Below are 19,390 nucleotides of genomic sequence, written 5' to 3' on the forward strand. Positions count from 1 at the left end.
TTTTGTCTAAATTTTTATCTGGGGACTGAAATTTCTTGCAGGTCTTCATCAGAGACCACTGACTTTTTGGCAGCTGCTCGTGCTTCTGTGAGTTCATTTCAGAGCATGATCAAGAGGTGACAATAAGGAGAAACAGCCACGTGTACATAACCAAGGCATATTTGGGGGGGTTGAAATCTTCTATTTTTGGCCTTTCACCAGGAATCTCTCAAATTGCCTGTGGTGGTGTCAAAATCAATGGTAATGTAACAGGATCTTTTGGCTAAAAGTAAACCTCAATTGAATGTTTGTGGAACTTGTCACCTTATTCTAGGAATCAACTGAGGGACCTGTGTCCTGACCTGAGTCACTCCAGATATTTTAGGGAGTAAATGGTCATTTCTAGAAAATCATTGAGATTTTAGGATGCACTAAGCCTTCTCCAAGGCTTGAAAAACAAGATCAAAGCTGCCAAAAATGGGATTCACCTGACTTAGGGGTAATCATCCAAAATTCTGGAATTTATATTGGTCATCCAGACTTCCTCACACCAACCTTTACAAAGCAAAATGCAGGTGAGATTTGTTGTGTCTGCAAGTGTCTGCAAACACCTTTGGAACCTAAAATCCTCCTTTCTGGAACCATTTAGCATCCTCTCCTGGAGGAAGCTTCTTAAATTATAATTATTTTATTTTGGCAACATAGACATTTCTGGTTTGTCTGTGGCTTTGCCCACATAACATTGATATTTACAGAATTATTTAACTGCATTAACAGTTCTTTTATTAGATGTCCTTCTGTAATCCTTATTTTTCCTGTAAAGGTGAGCAAGATTTATCTGCCCTGTGTAGAATTCATACTGGCATCAGCAGAAATGTGTATTAACTTTCTCAAAATTAAAATGATGGGTTTTTTTTGAAATGTTAAATTAATACCCAGAATTCATTTTCTAGCAGACTGAGCCCAATTCAAATTCAATTAATAATTTCAGGTAAAAAAAACAAAAGGTGGGGAAAACTGCTTGGAAATCCTAAAAATATTTAAGTTTGAATATTTAAAAACAATCTTCATGACTTGCTTTTCATTAACTGCTTAAGAATTAATCAGCCTCGGGAAAATAAACCCACAATATATTTGTAGGGAATCCTAGAATGACATGCGATATTTCACTTTAAACTCAACGTTTCCTGTTTGTTCCAAACTTATTATTTCTTTTTTTTTTCTAAAAAAAAATAAATCTGCTTTTGTTTCAGCATTTCAATCAACTTTTCCAGTATTTCATTTTCTTGCTGCCTAAGAAAAGTCATTATTAACTGTGCCTGAACTGCTTCCTCTACTTGAAACACAGGGAAATGTGTAGCAGCTTTTATACTTCAATAAGATATTTTTTCTCAAGTGATATTGTGCTTACCTGACTCAACCCAGACATTTTCTGGAGTAAACAGTCACTTGCAGAAAATAATTCAGATTTTTGGGTGTACCAAGCCTTCACCAAGAAAGGACACAGAGTCTTTCCAATACCTCTGGTGTGGGTTTATATGGATGGTTTTTATACACTATGGCCTAGATCTTACAAAATCCCACCCGAGCTCCTATTTCACAGATACTAAAGGAATATACAGGAAGGAATTCCACATTTAAAATGTGTCTCTAAAGCTCTCTTTGTCCTCCTAAGCTTTCCTTTCAATGGGCATCATCCAAACCACTGGTTTCCCCTCTGACTTGGGCAAGGTGCCTGAATTTCCACCACTTTTTCCTGTGCAGGATGTGATGCATTTGTGCCTCGACATCCACCAGGACTAAGTCAGCCCCTGACAAATCTTTTGTGCACAAAGCCAAACACAAGGGAATGAAATGCCTGAAGGAAACTGCACTGCCCTGACTGAGTTCATTCTCCTGGGTTTCACAGACTGGTCTGAGATGGAGATTCCTTTGTTTGTGCTCTTCCTGCTCATCTACGGCACCACTTCGGTGGGGAACGTCGGCCTCATGGCACTCGTCCGGCTCAGTGCCTGCCTTCACACCCACATGTATTATTTCCTGAGCGATTTATCCTTCCTAGACTCAGTTGTTCCTCTGCCATCACTCCCAAGATGCTGGTGAACCTCTTGGCCCGGCATAAAGCCATTTCTTTCCTTGGCTGTGGGATGCAGATGTTCCTCTTTGCCGCTTCCACTGAGTGACTCGTTTTGGCCGTCATGGCCTATGACAGCTATGTGGCCGTTTGTCAGCCTCTCCTCTACTCTGAGGCCATGTCCCACAGGATCTGCACCTCCATGGTGGCTGGGGCGTTCCTCAGCAGGGGTCTGACCTCGCTGGTCCACACCTGCCTCGCATTCTCGCTGCCATTCTGCGGCTCCAGATGGATCAACCACTTCTGCGACATCCCGCTGCTGCTGAAGATCTCCCGCTCTGACACACGCCTCAGTGAGGTCCTGCTCGTCACCCTGTGTGGCTTCATCCAGACCAGCACCTTCCTGAGCATTGCTGTGTCCCACATCTGCATCCTCAGCACCATATCCCGCATCCAGGTGGCTGAGAGCAGGTACAAAACCTTCTACACCTGCAGCTCCCACCTGATGGCCATCGCGTTGTTCTATGGCTCCCTCCTCTTCACCTATTTAAAGACCAGCTCCAACCACTCCTCCTGGGACACAGACAAAGTAGTGTCTGCATTTTACACTCTTGTCTTTCCCATGCTGAACCCCCTGATTTACAGCCTGAGGAACAAAGAAGTGAAGGATGCCCTGAGGAGGACAGTGGAGAGGAGGGTCTTTTCTCAGGGATTTTCTTAGAGTGTGTTTCTGGTCCAAAACACAATAAAAGCACCAGTGATGGGAACCATTGGGCTAAATGTAGGTGAGTCGTTAGGAATATCTGCATGGAGGTTTGCTTCCCAGGTCCATTTGGTAATCAATGGGAAAAAGCAGTCAACTGAGAAGGTGAATCACCTTATCAAACAGAAGCTCAGGTCAGGTGGATCCCATCCCAGAAGGATCCAGTGAGTGACAACCCTGGAACTACATGGTCTTTAAGGACCCTTCCAACCCAAACAATCCCAGTATTCCATGATCTCTTTCTCCTCACTGTCCATAACGAGTCTATCCCGAATGCAGAAGAAAGTTATATTTTTGCAGATTACAATTACCAAGACAACTCTTCACCAAGATGTTTGAAAGAAAAGTCCAGTTAAAACAATTATTACATATGGGTGTGATTCTCTGTATTAGATTTGGAAAGCTAAAAGCTTTTGTACAGGGAAAACACTTCTCATATTTGACAGCCAGTTCTGCCGTACCCGCTACAGAGAAAGGAGTCATTTATTTATTTATTTATCTATTTATTTATTTATTTGTGTTACCATATTTTTGTGGCTGGACTTGTTCAGGTTTCACTAGGCACCTCCCTGCGTGTTCTGCTCCCCCCAGACATTTTTCATGCTTGCTCTCCTCCTGTGTTCCTGACAGTTTTACTACTTGTATGTATTTTTCCATCATCTCTTTCTGCCTGCAGACCACAAGCCCTTGTTTCCCTTCCCACAGCATAATTAGGTTTTTATTTCTGCCTAATTGTGTTGTGAAATGCTTGTTGGTGGTTATGGGCCTGGCACTGTTACAAAACACACGCACTGATATCAAGACAGACTTTTGTAGCACACCTGTGTCTGGATTCAGTATAAACAAGTATTAATTGTATCCTGGTACAACATGGGTGTGGTACTTCTGCTTTGTCTGCACAGAATTCCTGACATTTCAGCACTGGACCCTTTTTTGGTGGATTTTCCACTTGCTGATGTCTGTAGAAGCCCTTCTAGTTGCCCTTGACTGCTCCTTGTCACTCTAACCTGCAGTTAAACAACAGGTTTCCTAATCCCATCCTTTCCAAGCCCACAGAATGCTCCCCACTGACAGAGGCAGTGTTAGATGGGATATTTGGAAGGAATTCTTCCCCGTGAGAGTGGTGAGGCCCTGGCATAAGTTTTCCAGAAAAACTGTGGCTGCCCCATCCCTGGAAGTGTTCAAGGCCAGGTTGGACAGGGCTTGGAGCAACCTGGTCTGGTGGAAGGTGTCCCTGCCCATGGCAGGGGAGTGGAATTCTATGATCTTTAAGGTCCCTTCCAATCCAAACCATTCTGGGATTCTGGGATTCAATGATAATCAGGACTTCGTCTTACGAACAGTGAAAATGGTAATTTCGCAGGCTAACAACCTCAGAGGAAGCAAAACCTTCCTCTTATGGATTGAAAACATCTCTGTAACCCTCCCCTGTCATGTTGTTCCCAGCTTTCAGCTCCCTGGGCCGAGTGTCCAAGGTCCAACTGTGGGATGGCCCAACTGCATAACTGTGGCTCGGGCTGCTGAGAAACCGTGCTGTGGGAAGAGCTGTCAGACAGTGGAACTATTAAGAATGGGAAAGACCTCTGAAATCGAGCCCAAACGTTAATCCAGCACTAACCATGTGTCCTAAGTGCCGTGTCCCAGCAGGGAGTTACGAGTACAGTCAGTGGCAGAGTTGGAGCTGTGAGTGGCTCACAGAGCCAGGAGGCCACGTAACAGCAGGGAAATTATTATAATTACACCGGAAAATGATTGTCATTGCGCAGAGAAAAAAAACCGGGAATAGTCTGACCGCGCTGCCTGAGGCGGTGTCAGCACCAGTGATGTCATCGCAGCGCGACGGCGATGCCCGATCCCCACAGCGCTGCCCGATCCCCACAGCGCTGCATCCCGGCAGCGCTGGGGGATGGCATAGAACATTCTGCAGATCCTCAAGTGTCCATGACGCGAGAACAGTGCGGGAACCGCCCCGGAGACCGGCGGAGGGGCCCCGCCGGGCCCCGGGAGCGGCGATGGCGGGGGTACGGCTGCCGCGCTCCCGCCGCGCCCGCAAGGACTACAACTCCCAGCGTGCCGGGCGGCGGAGCGCGCCTCCACCGCGTCAGCACCCCTGCCGCTGCGTGTGCAAGCGCAGCGGGGCGCCCCGCGTGGCGGCTCGGCGGCGGGCCGGGACAAACCGGGACAAACCGGGACAAACCGGGACAAACCCGCACCTCCACGGTGTGGAAGTGCTGCTCGGATCGGTTCTGCCACGGGAGAGAGGATTCCAGTGGGTTGTGACACAGCCTCAGGAAGCAGAGCAGATGTGTGTGAAGACCGACAGAGTGGGAAGGACTTCTAGGAAAAGGAGTTTTCCCATGACAGGATCGGGCTGGTGTGTGAGCTGTGCCCACGGAATGGCACTGGGAGGCACCACTGCCAGCTTTGTTGTCCTTCCACCGTCCCCAAAATTCTATTAAGCTTCTGCGTTCGAGGTTGGAATGGGAGGAAGAGTGCTGGGAGTTGTGACCAGCTTCCCAGTGTTCTAATTCTTGACTGTAATCCTGGTGCTGGAAGAAGATGGGAATGTTAACAAAGTTTCAGGAATCCTCCTAGAGGGAGCTGTAAAGGTCAGCATCCTTCACAAGGCAACTGGACTGAAATTAGAGCTGAAATTAAAGCTAATTAACATTGCTTTGTCTCTTGATTTCTAGTATAACACAGGTTTTCAAAGAGGAGAAAAAAAAGTGGGTTTTAAAACTTGTCCTTGGCAAATGAATCGTGACTTTGTTAATTTGGTTATTGTAGATATCAGGCAAAGCACATTGCCTGATAATGAATTGTTATCTCACTCTCAGTAAGGAAGATGAGTAAAAGTCATGTGCTGGTCAGGAAGAGATTCTTCCCCCACTTCCCAATTCCCAATCCAACTCTCAGGGTTTGTTTGCTTTCTTAGGTGCTGTTGCTCAGTCCTGATCCTCCCACCTGACAGGAAAGCAGAAACTCACTGAAACAGAGAGATGGGGCTGGCTATGGCTGAGGGTGATAGGGGGAAAGGGGTAGAACTGTCTCCTCCCAATTACTTCTGGAAAAAGCCACTTCTTAAGGCCCTGGAACAAGAAGAGAAAGTTTCCAGTTGATTTAAAGTAACGGTGGTGTCACTTTCTCTTCCCATTCCTCAGCCTCTCCATGCACCGGTGGTTCTTATGCTGGATGTGGCTGTGGAAACACAGATTCTCAGTCCCCTTCCTCTTTTTTTTTTCCAGTCTCTGCAATTCCCAGCTGCTTCCCAGCTTGTCATCCTTGTTATTACAGGTCTCTCTGTGGCTGTGGTGTGACTGTGGGGCAGTTTAGGTTGAAGTAGTTTGGGAAGTACTCTTTTCTGTGGATTGAGCTGCTTTTCTGGCCTCTGGAATAAAGCAAGAAAGTATTGAACCCTCCCATTCCCACCTGATGAATTTTGTGATGTCGCAGCCTTGCAAGGAGGACTAATCTGGTGATGCAAAGGACAAGGGCTTCCAGTAGAAAACTTTGGAAGTGGATCTTTCCTAGGCTGACACAGACAGTCATCCATGTTCCTTTTGAAGTTTACGGGGGGGGGGGGGGGGTGTAGAGCCTGGTGACTCCAGAGTACATGAGAGTAAATACAGGCAGGGAAAAAGGTTGGAATTGCCTTTTTCAGGCACTCCCCACTGTTAGTTGAACCTGGCTGAGGCAGGGATGCAGGCGCCTAGGAATTCCAAGAAAAAGCTTTTTCATGTGGTCACGCTGAGCCTGCTGGTCTCTGCTAAACAAAATTTCCTGGATTAAGTAACAATGCTGCAATTCTGGCTTCTTTTTCTTCCCAATCAGAAACTCTTGTTTTTCTTGGTGACCTAAGAAATGCCCACGTGGTTTCGCCTTGGAGCTTCTCCCTCCCTCAGGCTGTTGTTTTAGCTGATGTCAGCCTGTTGCTCAACCTGCACCTCCTGACTGCAGAAATGCTTTGTAAGAGAACCCTTTTGAGCCTCACTGAACATCCTCACTGCTCCCAGGATTCCTGGCATCTCAACCAAATCCTGGCAGTTCACCCTTTGCCTTGAGTTGCTGGCTGAGGAGTGGCTGGCTGAGCTCCTCCATGTGTCTCATGACTCTGGAGCTTTTAGATCCATCCATTGGCCAAGCCAGCCCTAGAAACTGGCCAAAAATGCTGTTTTCTGCCGGTCTCTGCCTGCAGAGACCCTGGTGAACACTCTAAGGGTGGCTGGGGACAGGGAAAGGAGACAGACAAGGCATGTGGGTGGAGAATTCAGTCTCCCCCTTTTGGCAGCCTCGAGTCGTGGGAAGGTTTCAGCTGCAAGGTGCAGCTTTACACTGAACCTGCTGCTCCCCTGAGGGTTGTGTCCCTTCACAGTGGCTTTTAGAAGGAACCAGGAGCACCAAACACAAAGCAAGGAAGGGCCTGGCCTGTGCTAAACAAGTGTGGAGCGGAAATCTTGTGTTTTTTTTCTTGTCAGACTGGAAAGTTCCTGATTTGAGTAGTTTCAGTCTTGGTCATCACTGCCTATTTAGACAGGTTTTGGGCAGTGTGGCCATGCATGACTGAGCAAGCTACTCATAGAGCAATTGGGTGGAAGAACTGATTCCTTAGACCAGGCAGAGCATTCCTCTGGCTGCCTTAAACCTGAAATTAAGGTGGCTGCTGTCCAAGGGCAGTCTGAGAGCTTTGCTACCACATAAAACTGATAATTTTAGTGGGAGCATCTTCCCAGCATTCTGGCCACGACCCCAGGTCAGCAAGACCTGGTGGCCAAGGTTTAAGAGCTGGTGCTCTGCCTGGAGTTAATGGTTCTGCCCAGTCTGAAACAGCCAGATGTGATTGCTGAGGAGTCCATATGTTCCTGTGGCTGCCCTTCCCTGTTATCTCCTTGCCCTGATGGAGCAGGGGGCCTGCTCTGTCACTGTTTTATTAGCTGCTGGAATGCTGATATCTGTGGGCTTGGCCCAACATCTGCAAAGTTAAAGACAACGACTTAATCCAACCTATTTATTACTATCGTGGTCAGGCCTTGCTCTTATAGAGACTTATTTTTTCCTGTTTTATTTCTCTCTCCTAATTTTATGGCTTTCCTTCCCCCCCCCCCAGATGCTGGTGGAATAAGTTTAAAAACAGAGAACCAGGTTCTTCCCAGTTTATTCAGTAGGCAGGGAAAGCACCAGTGGGTCTCCTCCCCACCCAGCTGCTGCTGGCTTGTGGAAGGAGCTGTGTCCAGCTCATTCAGAGCTGACTTTTCAGGGACAATACTCTACTTTTCAACACTATCTGCCTGCTCCACAGGTCACACACGTAGGAGCAGGTCCAACTCAAGCCCCTTGAACTGCTTTTAAATATTTTTTACCTTGATGCCAAGGTTTGGGATGTGACTTAGGAGGAAATTATACCTAGCAGGAAAGCTGTGGAGTTGTGGCTCCATCTCAGCTGCATGAACCACACGGGTGTTTTCAGTGTCTCTTCACAGCACAACAGGAACCTGCTTTTCCCACAGGCTCCCAGAAAACTCTCCCTGCTTTCTCACCTCTTGTAGACAACATCCCTCCAATTTTTCTAAGCCACTACATCGATTTAATCTCTTCACTTCCTCTAAAATAATCCATGAAATGAGTTCCTGGAGAGACCTGCTGAGCAGCAGCAGCAGTTTGGAGGTGCTCCCCCCGCCCATCCTGCCTGACAGAGATCATGACATGGGCCACTGCTTGTTTTTTGTGGTGCTTTATCGGGCTGCTGCATGTTCTTTAAGCCGGTTTTTAACCGCCAGTTCCCTGTAAAAGCTTGTTTCTTCTCATCATGCTTGAAAGCATTTGCCTGCCAGCCCCTTTTCTGGGTGGCTGAATATAAAAGCAGCCACCACCTTCTCTGGAAGGCTTTGTAATATCTGTTCAAGATGCTACACAAACTGTGCCTAAGGAACATCCTCACAAAATTAACTGAGGCCTGAGGTGCAAACTGTGGTCTGAAATAAAGAATCAGTGTCTCGGTGGAGGGTAACAAATCCAGTTTTTGTGGAAAACAAGGTGGCAGCATGAGGGACAGGGAGGACAGACACCTCTTTTTGATTCCCAGATGAAACCTCATCTTTAAAAAACAACATTTTGCCTGTGTATCCTACTCAGAATGAAAGCTGCCTGATCATTCATGAGGGCTTGGATACTCCCCAGTGTTTTCCAGGGGAATTCATGGTGGGAAGGAGGTGATCCTTTGGTATATTGAGAAATTTCTCTGTGGTTGTTGACTTTAGATGGGTGGTTCTATTTGCAATTTTTTTCCAGTTTTAGAGTAAGTAAAATAAACAGAAATAGAGAACAGGAATGATACCCATCCCCTGGTTTTTAACACTTGGTAAATCTGAGAGGGAAATAAAGTGGATGGCCCCGCAGGAGGATCATGACAGTGTAGTAAATGTTGTGGATCGTGGCCTGTGGTGGAATGTCAACATCAAATTATTGTGACTTTTGCAGCTTGGAAAAATCTGTTGTGGAAGCTCCAGCACATGCAGCTGGTGCACAGGATGCTTTTGGAATCCAAACTGGAGCTTTTCTGTCACAGATATTGAAGTTGGTCTTGAAATTAGTTTAAAAGGGGCTGATACATGCAAGTAAATTCACCAAATTCTGCTTCTGGCCATGCTGGGCTGACAGAATTATCATGTTATTAACAATGTTTTTCCTCACTCTATTAACTCTAAGTGTGTTTTTAGAGGCTTGTAAAAATAAATAACTAATAAATAAAAATATATAAAAATAAAATCAAGAGTAGTGTGGACAAAGTAGAGAATTGTTATCTATGGCATTTCATTCAGACTGTATGCAAAAATGTTCAAGAGAGAGAAAAAACTGTAACAGAGTTTAGAAAATGTTTGTCTGTTTAAAACAGGGATTATATTAGTTGTTTACAAAATCCTTTAGTCTGTCTTCGGGACTTTTTTTTCCTGAATCAGAATAGCCTCGTGTTCAGTCTCCAAGGCAAATTTCCCAGCATAACTTCAAACATCCTTTGTCTTTCTGTCTTTGGAGAGTGTTTCCAGGAACCAGCACTTCTGTGTTCCCCAGTCATTTGCATTCTGTGCTGTAAGTACCAAGGGAAAACTCAGTGAAATCCCGGCTTTCCCACGTGGAGAAATTTGGACACCTAAAAGAAACAACTGAAAAACTTGCACCACGTTTTGCCCAAGGAGCTACAGAAGGAGTTTGCAGTTAATCTCACAGAGCAAATGGAGCCCAGATGTGTTTAGTAAACAGCTTTCAAAACTCACAGTTGAGATCAGTGTCAAATTTCCCCACACATGATCAACCTTGGAGCCAAGTTTAGAGTTGCTTTTGTGTTTACAGAAAGTCTGGGACCTGAATGACACTGAAATTCGTAGGTGGAATGGAGGTTCTCCATAACAAATATTTGACTGGATGCAGTTTATCTTATTTACAGGACTTTGAGCTTTGGGGGGGAAAAAAAAGAAAAGGTTACTGTATTTTTGTTGATTTAATATTTGAGGCATATTCAGCACTTTCTTGTTCACTGCATCTGGGACAGCTGTTGATTTTTAACTGAGATCTGTTATTAATCTGTAATTAAACCAGCATGACAAAATCAAGCATTTTTAAAGCTATAGGTGAACTGTTTCTACAGATGTTAAAGAAATTTTGTGCATTCCTGAGCATTCTGGCTCTCTCTGATCACACCAAGGCAGCCCTCTTTTTGAAGGTCTAACTGTAAGCCTAAGTCTCATGCCAAGTTTTTTGCTCAGGGACTGTATCAGCAAAAATCTGCCTCAGAATTTACTTTGGGCAAATATTGTCCAGTATTTGCTTAGAAGTCCTGTTTTCAACCCCCAGGAAGGTCACTGTGGTCATTTGTGAAGGTCATGCACGAGAAGGCCATAGGTAGAGTCAGAATAAATTATATTAAAGTGGCTGTAAGAGTCATGGAAACTTTTCCTTCAGGTATATCTTGATCTCTGACTTGATGACCTTTTGTGTTTATATGGGGACATTCATCAAAGAAGCCCTATTTTTGCACACCTAAAGCTCAGCATAACTGTCCCTAAATTGGCAGATTTTAGGGTCTGTGCTCTATGTACAAGCTGTAAACAAGAAAAGCTTGCTCCATTGTTCCTGATGGGATATTATCCAAGGGAAAACAGAGATTGTCTTCAACAATCTGAAGCTTGTGTAGGCAGACAATACAATGATTTTGCCTGTAGGCAGCCTGAATATGCCTTTACTTCAGACCAACAAAGCAGCTGAGAGAGATGTGAATTCAAAATCCACACACAAGGATGGGAGAGGCCCTGGGCCTCGAATACTTCCAGGGATGGGGCAGCCACAGCTTCTTTGGGCAACTTGTGCTAGGGAACAATTCCCCTCACAGGGCACAATTTCCTCCTAAATGTGAATGTTACTTGATGGGAAGTCCAGCCGAATAAGGTGATGCTTTTAGCAGGCTTCTTCCCAAGAATGCTTGTAAAGTCCTTTAGGAAGAAATTCTTCACTATTTAGGAAGAAATTCTTGGCTGTGAGAGTGGTGAGGCCCTGGTATAGTTGCCCAGAGAAGCTGTGGCTGCCCCATCCCTGGAAGTGTCCAAGGCCAGGTTGGATGGGGCTTGGAGCAACCTGGGATAGTGGAAAGTGTCCCTGTCCACAGCACGGGGTTGGACTTTAAAGTCCCTTCCAACCTAAACCATCCAAGGTTTTTATGATTAAATGCATCTTCAGGAAGAACAGTACAAGATAAAAGAAGGCTTAAACCAAACCATGAGGAAACAGTGTGAAGTAAAGTTGAAATTAAAACACTAGTTTGAGATAGGGAAGATCTGGGTACGGCTGAACATAATCTCATGTAAAACCAGAGTTTTGAACTCTTCACCTTGGTCACCAAGGCATGACACACGGCTGTGCAACCCCATGTTTCCTCTCCTGCCCACGTAAATCTGCTGTCACCAAACATCATGTGCATTGTGCAACTCGCAGTGGATCCAGAAAGCAGAATCTGAGACTTCCCTAATCTCACTGACGTTTAATCACGGGTGGCACAGACTGTCCGAACTGCAGAGGAAATATTGCTGTTATAAACTTTGTAATTATAAAGGTCTGTTTGATGTTCCAGGGAGCTGAAAACACTCTGGTGTGAACATAGTCATACAAGTCTGCCCAGCAGCTACGACTTTTTTGTTGTTGTTGTTGTTGTTTTTTACATAAGCATTAGCGCGGGAGGAGAACAGATTTCAAGTGTACCTGGCAGCCTGAAGCGATGGGTATGACCCACGTTATCTTATAGATCTTAATTACTTCTGATGTTTAACCGACAGAAAACGGTGAAACAAAGGAAGGCAGAGGCTCCCTCTTCCCTCCAGGCTGTTTGGAACTGCCTGGAAAAGTGCTGTAGAAAGAACTGGTTAAAGGAAAAATTATTTAACCTGAGTTTACAGGCTCAGTACGTGGAGGAAATACTATTTAATCTGAATTTACAGGCTCAATACGTAGAAGAAATATTTAATCTGAGTTTACAGGCACAGTAAATAGAAGAAAAACTATGTAATCTGAGTTTACAGGCCCAGTAAGTTAAATTTCTGATGGATTTCAGCGTGAACATTGGCTTGGTAAAAGCCAGGATTGAACGCTGGCTTGGTAAAAGCCTAGATCTTGGGAGTTTGATGTTAAAAGATGGTCTCGGTTAAGCAGGATGTTTCTAACCCTCAAAGTTGCACTTTTAATCAGCTTAAAACTACAGAAAACACAAAGTAATATAGTCCAGTGGTGATTGAAAATAAATGAGCAAACTGAATGACTAAAGAACCCAGTGTTTATTGAAAATAAATTATGGCACTGACTGGGATAGCACTAAAAGCAGCTGAAATAACCATCTCCTTACCAGAGGGCTCAGTTTTTTAACATTTGCTTTTTGATTTTTCTTTTTTCTGGATTTAGATTGGATTTTAGAAACATTTAGAAACGCTTTGGGGGCGTGTTTTGGGGGCCGGGGGCAGGGCGCGCCCTGAGGGCTTTTCCAACAGCACCAACTCCATGATGGCGGAGGGGCTGAGGGAAGCGGCGCGCGCGGACCCCGCCCCCGTGGTGGGCGTGGCCTGGGCGGGTGCTGAGTCATGCTGGGCCAGCAGAAGCGCGGCACAGAAGCCCCGCCCCTCGGTGGGTGCGCCCGGCGCGCGGCGGTATAAAAGGTGCGCCGCGGGGCGGACGGCCCTCAGAGCGCGTCGGCGGCGGAGCGGAGCGGGTTCCTGCGTCAACAGTGCTTGGACGGAACCGGCCGCGCTCGGGCCCGCCGCGCCCCCTCCACAACACCCACAACACCACTGCCTCACACAGCCACCGCCGTACCCACCGGACACCCAGCCATGGCAGCGCCCCCCTCCCAGGTGCGCCAGAACTACCACCAGGACTTGCGAAGGCCGCCGTCAACCGCCAGATCAACCTGGAGCCTACGCGTCCTACGTGTACCTCAGCATGGGAGAGGCGAGGGGTAGACGGGCCGCACGCGGCCCCGCCGCGGGGGGGGTTCGCGGGTGCCGGGCCGGTGCCTGCGGGCGCAGCTCCTCCTCTTCCTCCTCCTCCTCCTTCCCCAGCGCCTCCGGGCCCTTGTGGGCCGTCCCCTGTGTGTAGGTGAGGCCCTTTATCTCGGTGTTCGCGGACCCCGCGGCCGTTGCCCTTGTGGGCCCCGTTATCAGCCCGGCTCAGCGGCTCCCGGCCGGCTCTGCCCTTGGGGCTGGGCTGGATAGTAGGACCTGCCTAGCGAGGCGCTTGGCACCTTTCCCGCGGGCGTGCTCGGCTCCCAGGCACGGTTTTTCTTTCCTCCGTGAATCAGGAGGAATCCGCGATTTCCTTGGCCCTGTGTCTACTTGTCTCGCTTGGCACGAGGGTCCGGTTTTGGCCACGCTGAGCTGCTCTGGCGCAAGGAGCAGCTCTGACCTCTGTGCAGCTTTAGACGTGCAGGGAACTTGAGACTTTCCGGTGGCGTTCCATAATGTCGTGGCATGTACATCCAGCACTTTACGGCTTGTTTCTGTGTTACTGTAAAAGTTTTAATGCTGTTTTGTTCTTCCGTTGGTGGATGATAGTTCAAAGCACTAGTGTCTTGCTTTGAACCTCCAGGCTGCTGGTTTAGCAGCAGAGAATTCTGTAGTAGTTTGGGAAATAAGTGGCGGTTGATGCGAAAGTTCCATTGAATCCTGCTAATGGCCGTGACTGAGGAACAGACAAGCTGTGTGATGGCTTCTAATTGTTGTTGGGGGGGGGGGGGGGTTTGGCTTTCAAAACAGTATTCGCTGTTGACCTGATATTTTAGTTCGATTTGTCTTTTAAATGCAATACTGCTATTTTTCTCCAAAAGTAGCAAGTGTACTCTTTAGTCTAATCCCTGAAAAGCCTAGGGAGGCGCGAGAGCTTTATTGCAGAAGTACCTAAAAGTTAATGGCCACTCAGCTGGTGTTGCAAGTCATAACCCTGACTTGTGATCATGGTAAACAAGCTCGAGCAAACAAAGGGAAGATTTCTCCATGAAAAAGGCTTTTCAAGGCCGCAGTTTAAGGCATTTGAATGGTGATCAGAACAGGTATCTGTGGGGTATCGGGGATTTTTTTGTATCTTCAGAACTGAACCAAGGACACAACTACCATTTATGTCCTTGGTAGGGATACAGGTTAAGATTTCATCTTAGTTGGAAAAATAGTAAGGGGAGGGTTGTTACACACTGCCTTGCTGTCTGCTGGCCTCAGATTGGACTTGGGCCATCCTGAGGCAGGGCTGAGAGGAGACACATCTGAAGCCACACTTTAGGCTTAGCTTGGGATTCTGAGCCTGTGAATCCTTATTTTTCAGTCCTACTATTTTGACCGGGATGATGTGGCTCTGAAAAACTTTGCCAAGTACTTCCTGCATCAGTCCCATGAGGAGCGGGAGCACGCGGAGAAGCTGATGAAGCTGCAGAACCAGAGGGGAGGGCGCATCTTCCTGCAGGATATCAAGGTGAGTGGGCTCTCCCGGCCCAGAACTACATTTGGGGGCTGGGAGGAGGTGGGTTTCCCTCTGGGTCCTCTCCCAGAAGGAGCAGCAGCTGACACTGGAGAAGCAGAGTCATTTGAGACGTGTAGTAATTTGATAATTTATGCTGATTGACTAAGAAAAAGTACTTTTTGTGTAAGAAGAGGGTAATGGTTTCCTGTGGCAGAACAAGAAGGCAACTGGTTCATCATCATTAAATTTAACAGCAGAAGTGCTCTGTGGACTGTTTTGAGAAGTGGGATTGGGGGGTTGCATTCAGTTGTGTTCTGAGTGCACATCAAGTATTTGTTACCTAAATGTCTGAATTTGATCCAGACAAGCTTTGAGGGTGGTCTAAAGGCTTTGCTCCCTACTGATCTGTGGGTACTTAGAGAAAACATGGGCTGTGCTTTCCCCTGGCAGAAGCCAGACCGTGATGACTGGGAGAATGGCCTGACTGCAATGGAGTGTGCCCTGCACCTGGAAAAGAACGTGAACCAGTCACTGCTAGAACTGCACAAATTGGCAACTGAGAAGAACGACCCACACGTAAGTGGAGGCTGAGCCCGAGAATGTGGCTGTGCAAGGAGGGGGCCTGGATGTGTCTAATTGTGGGGGTTTAGGGCTGAGCTGTGTGTCCTTGATGTTAATAAAGGTGAGAAAAGGTGAACCAGGGGTGCAGCCCTTCCAGAGGGAAGGGCCCAGATGTCAGCCTGTCCTTTAGCCCTTTGGTGAGGTTATTGCTGTCCTTCCAGGAGGACTTTTATGGTAGCTGAGACTTGCTTTATTCCTTCTGAAGTGTATTAGGCTTTATGGAGGCTTGTTTCTGAGGTGGTTGAGTTCTATCTTATGAGGCTTTTCTGCCACAAAATTCTGGTGTCACTTCTGGTTTCTCAAGCCCTGATACTTGAGAACAGGGTCTGAAAACACAGGGCTCTTCACAGATGAAAGTTTTTGGCAAGGCTGGATTGAGGCTGCTTAGTATCAGGAAGAGATTAATGTGTGTGAATCCAAGTACTCTTGTGAGTGTCCTGTGTAAGCTGGAGGGACTTTTTTAAAGAAAACAATAAAACTGGGCTGTTATAGAGGTGTAAATCCTCACAGTTGTGAGTTTGCTGTGTAGTGGGGGAGTCAAAATCTGTTTAGAGACTTGGCTAATGCTTCCTGTAGTGAGGAAGAGGAGAGGCTTCCTGAGCTCTGCGGGGTTCTGGAGCCAGTGTGCCTGTGTAAGCCCTGCCTCACTTTGATCTCCTTCTGGCTTTGCTGAAGCAAAACTTAAAAACTGCTTCCTCTCAGCTTGAAAGTTGTCATGCTGTATCCGCTCCTTTCTGGGCCTGAATTTAAACTCTCTTGGTCTCCCTTCCAGTTGTGTGACTTCATTGAGACTCATTACCTGGATGAGCAGGTGAAAGCCATCAAGGAGCTGGGTGACCATGTGACCAACCTGCGGAAGATGGGGGCACCAAAATATGGCATGGCCGAGTACCTCTTCGACAAGCACACCCTCGGGGACAGTGACAATGACAGCTGAAGTCTGGCCCAGAGACACGCTGTGGGTTTCAGTGGGACTCCTACTTAATGTCCAGCCGTGCATGCAGCTTCAGCTACCTAGAGAAACAGTTCCATTCTCTGTACCAAATATCACCCCCTTTCTCTCTTGTGTTTTATGTACTGCCCTCCAGCCAATAAAGTGACTTGGTTCCAGCTGGCTTTTCCTGTTTAGTTTTGAGGGAGAGAAGGCAGCTGTAATGAAGGGGTGTGGGAGGTAAATTTTGTCATGTGGTGTGGGAGTCTTGCAGCTGCTGCTGAAGGCAGAAGTAGAACTTGTATGGTTTCTCTAAATTCCCGTTGCATGGGAACCAAAATGAGGAAATGAAACGATGGTCCTGGGCTTGAGCCTTGCTTTTATTTTCTGAGGGTGGGCAGTAAAGCTCAGCTGAGTGGTGTGGGCTACCATCCACATTTCTCTGAGCACTCAAATCTGTGGCAGGGGTGATCTGGAACTTCGGAAGGAAGCAATGTGGGGGCAGGTACTGCAGCTGCCTGTGCTGGTATAGACACCCTGCCTTACTCCAGTACTTTCCCAGTACTGGAAAAGAGCTAAGACAGGATTGGAAGAAGCACTGTGGGTCCGCATCAGTAATAATGTGACTTGCTTCAGTCCCTTACTTTCCCTGGAGTAGTGCAAGTCCTGCCTGAGATTTGTAAGCTCAAGTTCTACTTGCTGTGAGGAGGAAGTAAGTATCCATATTAACTATACTCCTGTTTTGGGCTACACCTGGTGCCTGCTGAGATATCAGCAATACTTAACACTCAGTCTTGGCTTTTAGCTAAAAATCGGGGTTTTGGTGGTTTTCTTGTTGCAGCAGAAGTTGAGCTTGCTATGGTACCAAAACCAGGAGTAGTGTGTCCTTAGTGCTGGTTTTAGCCTAGGCCAGGCTCTAGCTGCATGTCCAGCACTGCCCTTCTGTTCAGGTGAGTGCCAGGTGTGAGGATAAGGAAGGTATCCCATGGAACCTTGTCTCCTTTAGCTGTACTGGTCCATCTGCTCCTCACCTGGGCTCTCACTGGCCTCCATGATCACCTCCATCAGCCCCACGAAGTCGCCCTCAGCCAGGGAGATTCCGGAGTCATTAGGGGATGGACTCTCTGCTCTTCTTGGCTCTTTCGTAGGAGTTGGGTTAGTGCTTCCATTCCCAGTGTCTCTCGTGTTCCTGGAAACCTCTGGATGCTGGTCTGGAGGGCTGGCTGCGTCTTCCAAGCTCAGGCTGCGAGCGTCAGGGCCCAGGTTCCCCTTATGGGACCTCTCCAGGGCTGGAGAGGTCACGGGAGTGAAGGAGAAGCAGAGGGAGGTGCTGCCCCCGGGGGTTTTGTTACTGGGGGTGTGAAAGGCACCAGAATGCTCTGAGTTGGGAGGAGCTGATGCTGTGTTCTCCAGGGTTAGCCAGGGTGGGTGTGAAGCTTTCAAGCTCTTCAGGCTCTTGTAGCTGCCCTGCTTCTCCTGGTCAGGGGACTCTGCCAGGAAGGGGAATTTTGGGCTGTCGGATGCTGTGGACTGTGCTCCTGGGCTTCCTGTGGTGGCAGCTTCCCTGGAGTTGTTCTTTTCCTCTTCCACTGTCACAGCTGTGGAGTCGGGACCTTTGCTCCGATCTGTTGGCCAGACGAAGGTTTCCTTTGCAGCTGAGCCCAGGGAGCTCTGGCTCTTGTAGACATCACTGGCCCTCGAAGGGGAGGCGTTGACGATGACATCCCTCAGGGAAGTTGAGCAGGCAGCAATGCTGGAGAGAGCAGGTGGTTTCTTCCGGCCTTGGCGTCTGGAAGGGAAAATCATGGGGATGGAGCTGATGGGTGTCTGGGGGGCGCTGTAGAAACCAGGTCTCTCATAGAAGGGGGTTGACATGAAGGCATCAAACTCCCTTAGTTTTCCATCTTCGCTGTCCCACTGCTCCTGGGAGTCTCCCTTTGGCTGACTGATGCCACAAGGGCTTCCTGACTTCCCCATGTCTTGGTAGGTGTAGTGGGAGAAGGGCGATGCGGGGTCTCCTCGCCTGCGCAGCAGGTTCATCCGGGAGGAGGACCTGGAGAAGTTTGGTGACTGGACACCCAAGAGGCGGCCCAGGTGTCCCAGTAATGGTGTGGAGTGGTTGGCTTCCTCGTTCTCCTTGATCTGCTCCAGGGGCTGGAACTCCATCTCTTCTTTCTGCATGCTGGGAAAGGCAAAGCAGGGCTGTTACGAGCCACAAAGGGAGGGGGGTTGCGTTGCCACTGCTGCCAGTGGCAGACCTCTCCCTGTACTGCCATCAGATGTGTTAGTGCCCCCAAAGCAGGGAAGCTCACAGTACAGGTGAGTGGGGGAAAGAGGTCAGTCCTCCTTTTCCATGGAGGATGCTGGCTGTTGTCTTTGCGTGAGCCTAAAGGGATCTTAGAGCAAGATTTCACAGACTATGAGAAAGATATTACTACCCATTCTTGCTCCTCAGGTGTGTTATCCTTCTGAAGACCTGATCCAGGTGTAACTGTGGACTGTTGTGACACCCTGCACTGACCTGATATCAAAAGTGGAGCCAAGGAATGATGGGCGTTTGTACTCAGCAGTGGCTGCTGTGTAGGGCGGCTGGGGATCAGGCTCATTCCAGTAGAGGTCCTTCTCCAGGACTGGTAAATCCTGATGCATCTCATCCACTGCCATGAGGGAGACCTGCAGGAGACAGCAGGAATGTCACACAAGGTGAGCAGCCTGTTTTCTGTAGATGAAGGGATGCAGGGCAGGAGGAAGCAGTGTAGCACGGAAGTGGGGCAAGTGGCTGAGGTTGCTGTGGTTTCCTGTCACTTGGGTTGTTTTTCATAGAATCACAGAATCAACCAGAAAAGACCTCAGAGATCATCAAGTTCAACCCTTGACCCACCCCCCCGTGGTTCCCAGACCATGCCACCGATGCCACATCCAGTCTCATCTTAAAAGCCCCCAGGGACGGTGAATCCACCCCCTCCCTGGGCAGCCCATTCCAATGTTTGATTACTCTCTCTGTAAAGAATTTCTTCCTAATATCCAACCTAAACCTCCCCTGGCA

At 47.8% G+C, this 19,390-nt stretch overlaps 3 protein-coding genes across 3 annotated transcripts in view; 2 read left to right on the forward strand and 1 right to left on the reverse strand.

Moving 5' to 3' along the window:
• Positions 1-1,833: 1,833 nt before the first annotated feature.
• LOC112841280 (olfactory receptor 5AS1-like) lies at positions 1,834-2,774 on the forward strand. The gene is given in 2 exon segments (XM_025896054.2): positions 1,834-2,041; positions 2,044-2,774. Coding segments are annotated over 2 exon segments (939 nt in total).
• Positions 2,775-13,025: 10,251 nt separating this feature from the next.
• On the forward strand, positions 13,026-16,523 carry LOC103756175 (ferritin heavy chain). The gene is given in 6 exon segments (XM_029963251.1): positions 13,026-13,222; positions 13,225-13,258; positions 13,261-13,295; positions 14,658-14,804; positions 15,243-15,368; positions 16,186-16,523. Coding segments are annotated over 6 exon segments (552 nt in total). The 5' UTR covers positions 13,026-13,177; the 3' UTR covers positions 16,351-16,523.
• A 168-nt stretch (positions 16,524-16,691) lies between these two features.
• Positions 16,692-19,390, reverse strand: part of LOC103757199 (bestrophin-1) — a 9,348-nt gene continuing 6,649 nt past the window's right edge. The window contains exons 8-9 of the mRNA XM_018081796.2: positions 18,866-19,017; positions 16,692-18,526 (exon numbers count right to left, since the gene is read on the reverse strand). Coding sequence (XP_017937285.1) covers positions 17,347-18,526; positions 18,866-19,017 — 1,332 coding nt within the window. The 3' untranslated portion in view covers positions 16,692-17,346. The remainder of the gene's footprint in view (positions 18,527-18,865; positions 19,018-19,390) is intronic.

The sequence above is a fragment of the Manacus vitellinus genome, unplaced genomic scaffold (assembly GCF_001715985.3).
Source record: "Manacus vitellinus isolate BGI_N305 unplaced genomic scaffold, ASM171598v3 scaffold_57_pilon, whole genome shotgun sequence".
Lineage (NCBI taxonomy): Eukaryota > Metazoa > Chordata > Aves > Passeriformes > Pipridae > Manacus > Manacus vitellinus.